This window comes from Benincasa hispida, chromosome 9 (assembly GCF_009727055.1).
Source record: "Benincasa hispida cultivar B227 chromosome 9, ASM972705v1, whole genome shotgun sequence".
In the NCBI taxonomy this organism is placed as follows: Eukaryota; Viridiplantae; Streptophyta; class Magnoliopsida; order Cucurbitales; family Cucurbitaceae; genus Benincasa; species Benincasa hispida.
In genome coordinates this window covers 20,920,533-20,936,201 of record NC_052357.1, presented here as the reverse complement: position 1 = coordinate 20,936,201, position 15,669 = coordinate 20,920,533, and the positions used below count along the sequence as shown (strand labels likewise).

General features: G+C 33.6%; 1 protein-coding gene across 1 annotated transcript; it reads left to right on the top strand.

Moving 5' to 3' along the window:
* The first annotated feature begins 251 nt into the window (after positions 1–251).
* Positions 252–1,163, top strand: LOC120084607 (mitogen-activated protein kinase kinase kinase 3-like). The gene has a single exon (XM_039040414.1). It carries the CDS (start codon positions 252–254, stop codon positions 1,161–1,163), a length of 912 nt encoding a protein of 303 aa, XP_038896342.1.
* Positions 1,164–15,669: the final 14,506 nt, after the last annotated feature.

Below are 15,669 nucleotides of genomic sequence, written 5' to 3'. Positions count from 1 at the left end.
TTTTGGTGGCTATTCTCTCTCAACCATTATTTTTCTTTGCCGTAATCGCTTTTTTCTTTTTCTTTCTGCCGGCGAATTCAGTGAAGCACTCAGTTGAAGGTATAAACACTTATAACCCATACATTATATTTTCTTATCGCTTTCTTTAATTTCCAGATTTGTTAATCATTTTTTTTCCTTTTGGTTTTGATCATTTTGCAGACGTTATTCTATAATAAAAGGAAGGGAGAAATTACTTCTTGATTTTGGAGATGTCTAATTGGAATCAAGTGAAGGTTTTAGGTAAAGGTTCTCATGGTACAGTGTTCTTAGCAGGGCCAACTAGTGCACCTCTTGATTTTGTTGCTCTTAAAGTAGTTTTGGTAGAATATGTTTATTCACTCATGATAGAAGAAACTATTTTGCTCAATTTTAATGGATGTCCTGAAATTATTCAACGCGTTGGGAGTGGTATTTGTTTTGAAGGGGACTCTCTTGATACTGTTACTTACAACCTTACATTGGAGTATGATGCCGGAGGTAGTTTAATAGACTTGATTAGGCGACGAGAGAAATTTCCAGAGGTTGAGGTCAAAGAGTATCTCAAAATGATTTTAAGAGGTCTTTGTTGTATTCATGAGCGAGGGTATGTACATGGCGATATCAAAGTAGATAATATTCTTGTGTTCCCCGATGATACTGGCAAGGTGAAGTTGAAGATAGCTAACTTTGGGCTTTCCAAGAAATGCGATGAGTTTGAGGAAGTGGCGATATCCACCAATGCCAAACCAAGATTTAGAGGAACACCAAAATATATTTCACCAGAATCCATTCTTTTTGGTAAGATCAATACTTCACTTGATATCTGGTCTTTGGGTTGTGTTTTAATTGAAATGATTTATGGAAAGCCGGAATGGAGTGATTGTAAAACTCTGGGACAACTAGTGAAAAAGATTGTGAATCAAATGGATCTACCAGCAGACATTCCAGAAGAATTATCTAGAGAAGGAAGAGATTTTCTTTCAAAATGTATCGATCAAAAGTCTGAACAAAGATGGACGGCTAATATGCTACTCAAACATCCTTATCTTAAAGAAGAATATAAAGTTGATGAGTTGTTCTCGACTCAAAGTTTACCTGATTTATCAGATATAGAATGGTTTGAAGAAAGAGGATTTTTATAGAAGTTATTTTGAGCTAAAGTCTCAAGATAATAGATAAGTGACTTTGACTTACTTGAAGATCTCTATTGCAGCCAAAAATAGAACCACTTGACTATTTTGGCTGTTAAAATAGTCCGCCTCAAAATTACCGAAAATTTGTCAGTTTTTTAATGTAAGTAATTAACTATATACTATTATTTATGATATTGATATTCCTTAAAAAATTTGCTTTCATAAATCCCAATAGCAAGATTTTACTTTTAAAATGGTTGTATGTTTCTTTTCTTCAAATCGTTACATTATTCTTCTAGCAATGTCCGTAAATTCCTCTTCTTGCATATTTAAACAAAGAATTTTATGAGATGGTCCTATCGTAGAGTAACCAACAACCTACGTGTGTCAGTGAGAATTTGAATTTATAATAATTTTGAAATTAAAAATGTTTGGCCCAAATTTATTAAGTTTATTTTTGGGGTGAAAGGTTGTTTAAGAGTAATCTAAGTTTATATAGGTTTTTTTCCCTCTTTCCTTTATATCATTTTGGTGTTATACAATAAGAGCTATATTTCAATGATTTTCTTTACAGAATTCAATTTATATAATTTGTACCGTCAATCTTTATGTTTTAGACATTAAGCTAGACTATTTTATGAATATTTTAAAATTTGTGTTAGTACCAATTTTGAGTTCATTTATAATATGTTTGTTTAATTAAAGGACAAAAATATCATTTGATTTTAAGTTTAGGAGGTTGTATTTATATCAATTTAAACCTCAAATTTGATGGATTGTATCAATTTTAACCTTTATCTTTAAATTTCATGAACTTAAATAAAAGTTTTGACTGATTGTATCAATTTTAACCCTAATAGAATCTACACTATTGATCAAGTTCTATTAGGACGTGTGTTGTTGGTTTTATGATGGGATCTCAGATAGACATTTAATGTTCTTTGTTTCACATAATTTTATTTTTTAAAACTCAAGCTATTACTTATTGGCATAAATTTTCTGATTTTAATATCTGAGAGAAGAATAGGTATGAAACAATAGAGAGTAACACATACATTTGAGTGTGGGTACCTTGGGGTATTGAAACAATATTGCCTGTTATTGATGAAGAATGTTGAAGAAGAAGAAAAAAATGGTGAAGAAAGAAGAAGAAAAGGTTTGAGTTGAGAAAGAAGAATGGGAGGGGGAAGGAAAGAAAAAAAAATTAAAAAAGAAAAAGAAAAATGAAGTATAGCTTTTATGCTTCCTTTTAATTCATTGAATTTTTTTCTTTAATTTTTTTAAATCATTTTTTCCCTCTAATTTTCTTTTCTTTACTTCATATTCCGAATTTTTGCTTTTTATATTCATCCACTCATTTTCTTGTATTGCCATTTCACACAAACATATTAAGTTATAAATTGTATTATGTTAACTACCTTAAATTTTATTTACCTCTCCCTTTGCTAAAACAGGAATCTAGAAAATTTGAGTGTTCAATTTTCTAGAATTCTTGAGGTGAGGAAATCGATTCTTTGGAAGTTCGGAATCGATCTTCAATATATTTTTTTTATTAAAATCTTAATGTATTATTTTATGTTTACTTAACCAATTATCATCTTTCTTGAGTTATATTTTTATTCGTGGTTCATATTAAATCCTATTTGATTTCTAATTTAAATTTATCTAAGTTTTTAATTTTTTTTCTAAAACTCTTTTCAAGTCATCAAAATTTTTTCTTTAAATTACATTCTTAGGCCGTTTTTGAAATTTTAAAAATTAATATATTATTGAGTTTGAGATTTGACCTCAAAAAAAATAAATTTAATTAATGTTTTAAAAAATCCTTTATTAAGGATAAATGAAATTTTCAATGATTGAAGTTGAAAATAATTGTTTTAAAGTTTAGGCTAAATACATGATTTTTTTTACCTATATTGCAATTAAGAAAGTTACTAGATTTTTACCAATAATTGAGCTACGTGTTTTTTTTTTTTTTCTTTTTTAAAAAACCAATTGAATTATGCTTAAAAGAAAGAAAATTACATGATTACATTTGAAGAGACATGTATGGAAAGAATGAGATGAAAACAAAAGAGAAATTGGAGCATAATTTAACTCTTAAGAGTCCATTGCAATAGCAGTGCCGGGTCCAAAACTTTTATTTAAACTTTTGTTTAAAGGTTTAGTTTAAAGTTTTGCAACAAGTTTAAAAAAAATAATTATAAATTTAGTTCATAAATTTTTAATTTTATATCTAATAGATCACTTAAATTTAAAAATGTCCAATATGTCTTTAAACTTTCAATTTCATGTCTTATACGTTCTTAACAAATACATTTTTTTTAATTTGATCTATTATAAATAAAATTAAATTTATGTCTAATAAAATTTTAATTTTAATTTTGTATCTACTAGATCCATAAATTTTACGAATTAGAAGTTTAAGTTTTGCACTTTTTAAAGTTCATAGACTAAGTCAATACAAAAAATTTAATATGTTGTCATAGCTAATATAATAATGTACTGTGCATTGAAGTTGAGAGGTTTGAGCCACTAGCCCTATGGTAAATTCGCCCATACTCAATAGTCAATAGTTTGAACTCTCACCTGTTGTTCAGATTATGTTTTTTTTTTAAAAAAAAACAATATTGAATGTGATTGGATAATTTCACACTCTAAAGAATAACTTAAAAAATAGGGTTGTTTTCAAATATAAAAAAATGATAAAAATATTTATAAATATAGTAAAATGTTATTGTTTATCAGTGTCTACTGTCTATCAGTGATAGACACTGATAAATAGTGATTGACTACTATCATCTTTCACTGATAGACTTTTACAATTTAGACTATGACACTTATAAATACTGATAAACACTAATAACGAATATCAGTGTCTAAAACTAATAGAAAGTGATATTTTAATATATTTGAATATATTTTTGATAGTTTGACATTTAAAATAATTTCTCTAAAAAAAAAAAAAAAAAAAAAAAAGCATATAAGAGCTTAGGAACCAAACAATACATTAGTCAACTGTAGAAACCAAAATGTAATCTACAACAAAATAGGCTAAAATCGCGCGAGAATCTATTTGGCCACCAAATTCTTGGACTTTTTGCCCTTATAAATTATGTTTTAGAAAATAGATTTTTTTTATTATTTATTATTGGACAGCTTTAGAAAATAAAAAATTAATTAAGTATTAGTTCAAAAAAATATGCTTCAGAATTTTAGTTGACTGTGGAATGTGAGGATGTAATATATTCGATTTGCATGATTCACACCGTTAGATATTTAATTAGGTGGGAAATTGGGATTTTAGCCGTTGATATGGATGACTTTTAGATACATTCAGACATACAAATATATATTATATGATATTGTTTCTTTTATATTTCAATAGACTATTAATTATACAATAATTTCAAGAAATTTCATTCCCCAGCATTTCCACGTTCAATTACTATAATATAATTGTATTTTGTACATCAAAACATTTTGATCACATTTACTTAGAATTATGGATCTGTCACATTTACTGTTATCATTACTATTATCGTTTAATCTCAAATGGTAACAGTAACAGTAAAAATAGCAATAACTATGACAAATTCATACTTCTCATATTGTTCACTAACGGTAATCATAACATAATTTCAAAACACAAACAAATTGATAACATACTTTTTCCCTGATGTAAATATGGCCTTAGTCCTAAACCTCAGTTGCTACCTTAAATAGAAAATTTGTATTCACCATTTGTAAGAATTACAAGTATCAAATTGAAACAATAAAAATTATAGAGATCCATTTGGGCGTGGGTTTTCATCATCCACAGGTGGGTGTTCGACGGTGTGAGCATGGGAGTCTCGCAGGTGTCCGGTCCGATTTGGGCGGCTGCCTTGGTTTCGGTGGGTTCTATTTCAGCGTGAGTTCGCCGGTTGTTAGTGACAGAGAGAGACGCGTGGATCTGCGCGTGATTTCGCCGGTCAGAGGCGGGTAGTGCACTTGATTTGGGCTGTTTTTCAGCGGGTTGTTCTCGTTTTAAAGGCAACATCGAGTGCAGATCTCTCGGTATCAGTGGATATCAAAATTATATTGTTGATTATCTGTAATTGTAAATTCCTCATTGCTCGTAATAAAATTGATCAAAGTGGATGTAGACCAAATTGGTCGAACCACTATATATCTTGGTGTTCGTTCTTTATTGCTTTTGATTTATTCTGCTGATTGTTTGCGTTCTGTTTGGCTATCTAAGTTAGGTTCAAAACTCTCACAAGTGGTATCAGAGATCCATTCAATCCAAGAGAGTGTGTGGTAAAGTGCTGGCATATTCTTTGTTCAGGATAATTTTATTGAGATTAATTTTGACAGATTCAGTGTCTACAAGGTTTGAAGTTGTTAAATTTGATGGGAAAGGTGATTTCGAGTTATGGAGGAAAAAGATTAGAGCTATTTTGGTACAACAAAAGGTAGCCAAAATCTTAGACGAAAATGACCTTCCGCCAACAATTACAGAAGCTGAAAAAAGGATATGGATGAGATGACCTATTTGACAATATTTCTGTATCTGTCAGATGGAGTGCTTAGGCTAGTAGATGAGGCCATTATTCGAAGTTATGAAAGAAATTAGAAAGTCTTTATTTGACTAAGTCCTTGCCAAATAAATTATATCTAAAAGAGAAATTTTTTGGATATAAGATGGACTCTAGTAAAGGCTTAGAAGAGAACTTGGATGAATTCCAGAATATTATAGTTGATCTCAATAACATCGGTGAGAAGATGTCAGATGAAAATCAAGCAGTTATTCTTCTGAATTCATTGTCTGAATTGTATCGAGAAGTTAAGGCAGCTATTAAATATGGACGAGATTCATTGTCCATGGATATAGTATCGGATGCCTTGAGAACGAGAAACCTTGAGATTAAAAATGAATGCAAGGATGGAGAGTTACTCATGGCCAGAGGCAAAAGTGAGAAAAAAAAAAGGGAAAAGAAAAAGAGTCGAGATCCAAGTCAAAATCAAAGGGAAAAGTCAGAAAGTGTTTCCTATGTCATAAAGAATGACACTTTAAGAAAAATTTCCCTTTGAATAAGAGTAAGGAAGCATCAAGTAGCAAGCATGTAGGGGAATCTAGTGCAGCAAATGTTTCAGATGGGTATGATTCAGCAGAGGTTTTGATGGTGTCCAGCAGGGATATTCAGGATGCTTGGATTATGGATTCAGGGTGCACATTTCACATTACTTCTAATCAAGATATCTTGATTTATTTTCAGAAAAATGATGGGAGATCAGTTTTGCTTGGTGATAATGGTGTTTGTGATGTAAAAGGAATTGGGTCAGTGTAAATTGCAACACATGGAATGATCAGAATTCTTACAAATGTAAGGTATGTTCTAGAACTCAAACGAAATTTAATTTCTCTGGGCAAATTAGATAAAGCAGGTTATTCCTATAAATCTGAGAATGGAGTTTTGAAGGTTATCAAGGGTTCTTTGGTTAAGTTGAAGGGGACCTTGAGGAATGGCCTTTATGTGTTGGAAGGTACTGTAGTTTCAAGTAGTACTGATGTTGCATCTGGGAAAGAAACAGATAAGTCTATGTTATGGCATAACAGACTAGCTCATGTGAGTGAAAGAGGTCTTCGAGCTCTTTCACAACAAGGTTTGCTTGGAGGAGTTAAAGACATTGAACTCCCATTTTATGAACATTGCATAATGAGAAAGTCTACAGAGTGAAGTTTGGGAAAGGGAAGCATTCTACCAAAGGAATTTTGGATTATGTTTATTCAGATTTATGGGGTCCTACAAAGGTACCTTCTATGGGAGGTTCGAGATACTTCATGTCGATCATCGATGATTTTTCAAGGAAGGTGTGGATGTATCTACTAAAACAAAAGGATGAAGCTTTTGGGAAATTTCTTGAATGGAAAAAGCAGGTTGAGAACCAAACAAGCAGGAAGGTAAAATATTTGAGGACAGACAATGGTTTAGAATTTGTGACCACAAATTTGATAAATTTTGCAAATCTGAAGGAATTACGATGCATTTCATTGTTACGTACACTACTCAATAGAATGGTTTAGCTGAGAGGTTTAACAGAACAATTATGGAGCGTACAAGATGTCTCTTGACAAATGCTTCATTACCCTTGAAATTTTGGGGGGAAGCTGCCCAAACAGACTGTTATCTCATTAATAGGAATCTGTCTTCCGCTTTAGGCCTAAAGACTCCTCATGAGATATGGATAGGAAAAGCTCCAAGTTTGGATCATCTCATAGTGTTTGGATGTTTATCTTATGCTCATGTTAAGGAAGGGAAACTGAATAAGAGGGCACTGAAATGTATGTTTATTGGCTATCCTCAGGGTGTTAAAAGATATAAACTTTGGTGCTTGGAAGAGGGCAGAAATAAATGTATTATTAGTAGAGATGTGACCTTTAATAAGCAGAGATGCCATTTTGTGTCAAAGAGCAATAGAAATAGTAGACAGTTGATCAGGTTGAGATAGAGGTTAGAATTGATTCTAAAGCACGACCATCAGTTAGTTTAGACAAATCCAGTGATCAGTCATTCAGTTCTGATCGTAGAACGCCCCAACTGCAGAGGACTTTGATTGATCAGGGAGCTTTCGGTGAAGAAAGTTCAAGTAGCAATCACCTGCAGAACTATCAGCTTACATGTGACAGGCCTCAGCAGGTGAGGCAGGCTCCTACGAGGTATGGTTATGCTGATTTAGTTGCTTACGCTCTTACTTGTGAAGTTGATAATATTGAAGCAGAGCCTCTTACTTTTGAGGAGGCAATTGTATCTAATTCGAAGGAACAATGGAAGGATGCTATGGAATTAAAGTTGTTCTCATTGCAGAAGAATCAGACATGGTCATTGGTTCCAAGGCATCCTAATCAGAAATTCATTCAGTCAAAGTGGATTTATAAAATCAAGCCAGGTATTGGAGGTGATAGCAAGCCTAGGTATAAGGCTAGACTAGTAGCCAAGGGCTACACTCAAAAGGAGGGAGTTGACTTTTATGAGATTTTCTTTCCGGTTGTGAGGTATTCGTCTATTCGATTATTTTATCTATTGCTATTCACTTTGATATGTTTGTTGAACAGATGGACGTCACCACAACTTTCCTTCATGGAGAATTGGAGGAAGTGATCTACATGGCTCAACCTAAGGGCTATGAGATGAAAGGAAAGGAAGACATGGTTTGTCGTCTTCACAAGTCCATCTATGAACCGAAGAAATCACCGAGACAGTGGTATATCAGGTTTGACACCTTTATTCTGAAGTAGAGGTTTCACAGGAGCTCATACGATGCCTGCGTGTACTGGAAACTATCTCAGAAAGATACATATATTTATCTACTTCTATATGTAGATGATATAATCCTAATGTCTAAGGGTTATTCTGAAATCTATGATCTCAAGAAACGGTTGAGTAGTGAATTTGAGATTAAAGATTTAGGAGAACTGAAAAGGATCCTAGGCATGGATGTGAAAAGAGATAGGAAGAAAGGTTTATTAATCATTTCGCAGGAAAGTTATGTGCATAAACTGCTTAAGAAGTATAATATGTCTAGTTGTAAGGCAGTTTCGACACCCTTAGCATCTCATTTTAGGCTTTCTTCGTCTCAATGTCCTGTTACTGAACAAGAAAGGTTAGGGATGTCTAATATTCCCTATTGTAATGTTGTTGGAAGTATTATGTATTTGATGATTTGTACTAGACCTGACTTGGGATATGCTAAGAATATGATAAGTAGGTTTATGTCAAATTCTGGGAAGGAGCATTGGAATGCAGTTAAATGTGTGCTTCGATATTTGAAAGGTAGTGTCAGTATATCATTGTGTTTTAGCAGGGATTGTGATAAATCAGCATTATTGGGAGGCTTCACAGATGCAGATTACACTGCAGACCTTGACAAAAGAAGGTCTCTATCAAGTCACATTTTTCGTTTGTTTGGTATTGTGGTCAGTTGGAAGGTTTCTTTACAGTCAGTTGTTGCTTTGTCTACTTGAGCCAGAGTATATTTCAGTGGGTGAAGCTATTAAAGAGGTAGTGTGGTTGAAAAGGATAGTTGATGAGTTGTTGTAGCAGGAATTCATTCCTATTGTCCGTTGTGATAGTTAGAGTGCTATTCATCTTGGGAAGAATCCATCTCATCACAAATAGTCTAAGCATATCGTTGTCAAATTTCATTTTATCAGAGAAGTTGTCGCCCAGAAAGATGTTGAACTGGTCAAGGTTCATACAGTTGAGAATTTGTTAGATATGTTAACTAAGGTTCTTCCAGCCCATAGGTTTAAATACCTATTAGATGAGCTATATATTAAATTTGGATGATATAGAGATTGAAGAATCAACTTGGCACTTAAATAATCTTGATATGAGGGAGATTTGTAGAAAATAGCAAGGAATTTAAGTGGGCTTTATTGGTTTTTTTGTGAAATTAAAGGCCCCAGTGGCATTATGGTAATTATGGGAAAATGGCATTTTTGTAATCAAACCTATCTTCTTCTTTAGGGCTGAAAAAGTCGTGAAGCTTAAGAAAAGAAAAAGAGGCAGCCATTTGTTTTTAGGGAAGACGCACGTAGCACCCGGCTTCGTAAGAGACACACGTCCAGCGAGATTGACAGGTGAGTCAACAGTAGGTGTTGTCTAGCGTGGGTTTTCATCATCCATAGGTGGATGTCCGACGGTGTGAGCGTGGGTGTCTCGCAGTGTCCGGTCGATCTGGGCGGCTACCTTGGTTTCGGTTCATCGTGGGTTTGCCGGTTGTCAGCAACAGAGAGAGACGCGCGGGTCTGCGCGTGATTTTTCCGGTCAGAGGCAGGTAGTGCACTTGATTTGGGCTGTTTTTCAGCGGGTTCTCAGTTTCAGAGGCGACGTCGAATGCGAATCTCTAGGTATCAGTGGGTATCAAAATTACAGATTAGTGATTATTGTTGATTATCTGTAATTGTAAATTCCTCATTACTCGTAATAAAATTGATTCAAGCTGGTTCTCAAAGTGGATGTAGACCAAATTGGTCGAACCACTATATATCTTGGTGTTCGTTCTTTATTGCTTTCAATTTATTCTGCTAATTGTTTGCTTCTATTTGGCCATCTAAGTTAGGTTCAAAACTCTCACAAAGTTGATTTTTTTTAACTAAAAAAAAAAATAATTATAACTTACAATGAGTGTTTTAGCTCATTAAGTTTGTGAATTCATACTTAAATGTTAAGCTTTTGTTTGATTCTGACAAAAAAAGGGTTATTGCAGAAAAAATTAATGTTTTGCAACCATTCAAAATAATTTTTGCAAAAGAATATGCTTATGAAATTAAAGTTTGTTATTTGAAAGAAACACTTGAAACCAATTTTTTTTTTTTTAGGGGGGAAGGGGGGGAAACAAGATTACCTTCACCGGTTTAGAGATCGTCGGGTTTTCCATGAATCTAATTATTGATTAATTATGAAAATAATCTTGAATTAGCTATTTCTTAAGTTGAATCGAATATAGGGAAAGCCCCAACACTCCCTATAGAAAATTAACATGCCACCAATTCCCAAATTAACTAAGCTTGTTACAAGGCCTACATAGTTAATTGCATTACTTCTTGGATTGATTAGAACATTAAGTAAGATTGGCCAAATCTAACCCAATCTTTAGGTTTTGTTATCAATCAAGGGATCCTAGAAGACCAGAAATCATGCCATAATTGAAATTAAAACATATTACTACGGACTTATGCATACTTTCAATGTAATTAAGGACATTAAAATCATGCATAGCAAAGAAAAACATACAAAAAGTTGAGTTGTCAATTCAATCTACCTATTTGCTTGCTCTAGAAACTAAATCAAAGGAAGGAAATCAATAAGAAACAATAAGGTTCAAGAAGAGTTCATAATAAATCTCATAAAGTCCAAAGAAAAACCCTACAAACCTAAAAAAACCGACGTTATGGCATCCAATCGTTCATCAAATTCGACTCATGATGACAAAATTTACAATTACAAACTAAAATTGAAGAAAATCTCATGACTTTTGGCCTAGAATGGCCAAAATGGAGCAAAATGCTTTCTAAGATGGCTTAGCTCTCCTTTCTCTTTACCTAAATCGGAAAGAAATGAATTTATACTACAATCGCAACGTAGAGATGCTGATAGTAGCGTAACTATGCTCCAGTCGCAAATTAGACCTCGAGTGTAAGGCAAGCTTAGGGTGAGCATTGCTACTCTGATGTGTTTTAGGCTGGTGCACGAGCTCGACGGAATCCTATCAATATATGAAGCGTAGCTATGCTGAGTGTAGCTTCGTTATGTTGCCCTACATCCTCACATTCTGTCTTTTAGCGTAGCAATGCACCATAAGGCTATGGTAGCGACACTGCGAGCAATATGAAGATACTGCATCTGAGCGTAACTCTATGCTTTCCAGAGGGTTGCTACACTGCACACAAGTGCATTTTTGTAATTTCTCCTCCTTTGAAGCCTGGATGCTCATTTTAACTCAAAATTGCTTCAAATTAACCTCGATTGGCTCGCAATTGTTGATTCTACCTTTTTGGTGCTCGGTACCTACAAAATAGCATAATTAACATGTAAAATCCATTAACAAGCTTTAACTAAGCCTAAGTAAATAGTACTTTTATAGCTCTATCAAACACCCCCAACTTAATTCTTACTCATCCCGAGCAAGGTAGAAACATACATTCTTACAAAAATATGCTTGCTCAAATTGCAAAGCATTGTTACTCTAGTTTCAACCGTCAATTGGGATAAGATTTACAATCAAGAACGATATCCGATTACAATCAATCAATGAATCACATTTTTTTTAAAATGATTCTAAATCTATTCATGCATGAATGAGTTTAGAGTCTTACTAATTAAGCATGCACAATCCGGAAAGGTTTTATAAGGCTCTCAAACCCTTTTTCCCCTACCTAGCTCGGTTATCAGCTTTAGACATACCAAACTTGCAAAAAAAGAGGGCAACACTAAGACAAGGGTGTCTAACTCACACAAACAAAAAGTAGAGGGTATTTCTTTTATCTAGAGGGTTATATTTCACACACCCAACTGTAGGAAACTTATCCACTCTTTTCTCACGAGGCCCTAACTTATCACGGCAGAGGCTGATCTTTTCATCTCTATCCATGCACACACTCACAATTTTTTTTTATTTGCAAGCTAGTATTGTTTTTTTTTTTTTTTACTTTTTATTTGAAACTTACCCTTTTTTAAAAGAAACTATTTTTGTTCTCCTTTTTTTTTTTTTTTAACTTCACACTAGGCTTATTTATCCACTTTGTCTCGCATTACTCTAAACCAATAAAAGTTACTCTAAAGCCAAAAGTGGGCATTTTGAGGTGACAACAGAAATCTAAACCAAATAATACAATTCTAGGTATGCAAGATTTAATTTCATACAAACAATAACTTAAAGATGCATGAGAGGTACGAAAAATTTTAAAAAGTGGGCTAAAAATCATGATCATGCTATTCAAACATTATCTCATACAAATCTAATCATAGAGAGAGTGTGTCATCAACTATTCATAATAACAAACCAAGCAAAAGAGTAAGCAAACATTTCAAGCATACAAACATAGTCTGAGCACAACGCTCAAAGACCTCAAGTTATTATAAGATACCCCACCCCCAACTAAAATGACACATTGTCCCCAATGTATCCCTAATCTATGCTCTATGAAATAAAAGAATCAAGAAAACATAAAAACTCCCCTGATAATGTTCATGTGCACGGGATGGTGGTAAGAGGGCACAATTTGATTTTATCTTCTTTCTCTTGTTAGCACCAAGGAGAGGAACCTACAAAAGAAAAAAAAAAAAGAAGCTAAACTAAGATAACAATAAAAGAAATAAAGTAAAATTTGACACCTGACTGCCTTCAGGAACCGCAAATTTTTTACGTTGGTTACTCGACGTTGTTTTTCTTTCAAGGTACGAAAAAATTCTCATATTTCCCAGACCCTTTCTTCCTTGAATCCACGAAGCTGCTTAATGGAAATGAGCTTTTGAAGTGTTCAAGGGCTCTAGAGACAGAGATATTTTTTAATTGAAAAAGTAAAAACTGACTTGATTGACTCTACTGAAAATAAGGACTCGAACTTGTAAGGTAAAGACGAGCAATAATCGAAAATAAATGAGATGCTAGAAGGAAGAACAGAATGAGGCTTAGTAGCTTTTAACTCTATTACCTGAGGCTCCTCGAGATGAAGTAGGCTCATGCTTAACCTTACATACTTGTTCTTGGCATGACAGGTATATGCATAATCTTCATCATCGGTGAAAGGATAGAATTCTCAACGAACTCGGCCTCAATAGTATAAATGTTGAGCAACTCTAGTTTGCTCTCTAGTGGGGGCATGGAATTTACAAGCTGAAGAAATGGGTCATTCTCAACTAACAATGGGGATTGAATCTCCAGATTAGATTCAATATACTCTTGCTCACATCGAGAAGAAAAATTATCACATTCATACATTAAAGGATCTAACACCATACCTTGGCTTAAAGTTTAAGGAATCAGCTGCTCGACCTGATGATCGATGTATGTTATCTTATTGCTCAACTTGGTTGGATCAAAGGATGGTTGCAACAAGGATTTCTAATGCCTATGGATTTCCTGGGAGAACTTATAAGAGTTGTTAGAAATCTCCACAACCAAATCTTCTAATAACATACCTGAACTGCCAGAAAGATAATGCACCAACGGCAAGCTCAGGCTATGCATCTCCTAAGGGGAATAGAAACCGAAAATAGGACCGCGCAAAAGCTGAGGACATGCTTTGGATGGATGACCTTGAAACGAATATATTCTACATATCTCAAGCTCTTGCAATTACCTAGTAACCAAAACTTGAACAAGAGAAGTTAATTCAATTAGTTGTCTTCTAAGCTCACTAATTTCTTTTACCTCTTGTTTTTCTTTTCGTTGAGCCACTTGCCTCGTAAGAAGTGCATAATAGATGTTCATATCATGTGCCATAATAAAAACAAGTAGACCCAAAGATATAGGAAAATATTTTTGGTGTTTTTAAAGTTTACAAGTCAAATTTAACTAAAAGAGATTAATTGGCTTTGCTCCCCAACAACGACACCAATTTGTTAGCTCAAATTTATCGTGGCCTATAAACCCTTACTAAGCAAATAATATTTATAATTCACCAAACCACTACTTCTGCTACTAGGTAACAAAAGCGGCAAGTACGAGGTCGAACCACAGGAAACCTAATAATTAAATCTCTCTTAAGCTAAATTTAACTATGGAAAGCAATAAAAACAGAGGGGATGGGAGGTTTGTTGTTCGGTTGACAGAAAAACTAAATGTAGAAATTAAAATGTGGAAAAGTAAGATAGATTGAGAAAAAGAAAGATCGAACTTATGATGGGTTTTCTATGAATCTAATCATTGGTTAATTATGAAAACAATATTGAGTTTAACTATTTCTTAAGTCTAATCGAATGCAGGAAAATCCCTAACAAACTCCCTATGGAAAATCAACATGCCGTAAATTCCTAAAGTAACTAAGTTTGTTACAAAGCCTACTTACTTAGTTAATTGCATTACGCTCTTGGATTGATTAGAATATGAAGCAAGATTGATCATAACCAAATGCATTTCCAATCTTTAGGTTTTTTTTATCAATTAGGTGATCCTAGAAAACTAGAAATCATGCTATTATCCAAACTAAAACCTATTGTTACTGAATTAAGCATGCTTTCAATGCAATTACGAACATTAAAATCATGCATAACAAAGAAAAACATACAAGAAATTGAGTTGTCAATTCAATCTACCTTTATGTTTGTTCTAAAAATTAAATCAAAGAAGGAAATCAATAAGAAACAACAAGATTCAAGAAGAGTTCATAACAAATCTCATAAAATCCAAGGAAAACCCTACAAACCTAAAAAACCAACGTTGTGGTCTTCAATCATTCATCAAATCCGACTCATGATGCCAAAATTTATAATTACGAACCAAAATTGAAGGAAATTTCATGAGTTTTGACCTAGAATGGCCAAAACTGAGCAAAATGCTTTCTAAGATGACCTAACTTTCCTGTCTCTTTACCTAAATGAAAAAGAAATAAATTTACACTACAGACGCATCATAGCAATGCTGATAGTAGCATAACTACGTTTCAGTTGGAAATTAGACATCGAGTGTAAGGCAAGAATAGGGTGAGCACTGCTACGCTTCAGTTGGAAATTAGACATTACGCTGCTTTTCATCCTCACATTCTTCCTTTCACCGTAGCGATTCAGCGTAAGGCTAGGGTAGCGACACTACGAGCGATATGAAGATACTACCTCTGAGCATAATTCTATGCTTTCCAAAGGGTTGCTATACTGCACATAGGGGCATTTCGGTAATTTTTCTTCCTTTGAAGCCCAGATGCTCATTTCTTCAAGTTCAATATAGATAGCGTAATATCTTAAATAATTGAGATTCGATATTAGAACGATGAATATTATCAAATTTATAGAAAAATAGTATAAATGTT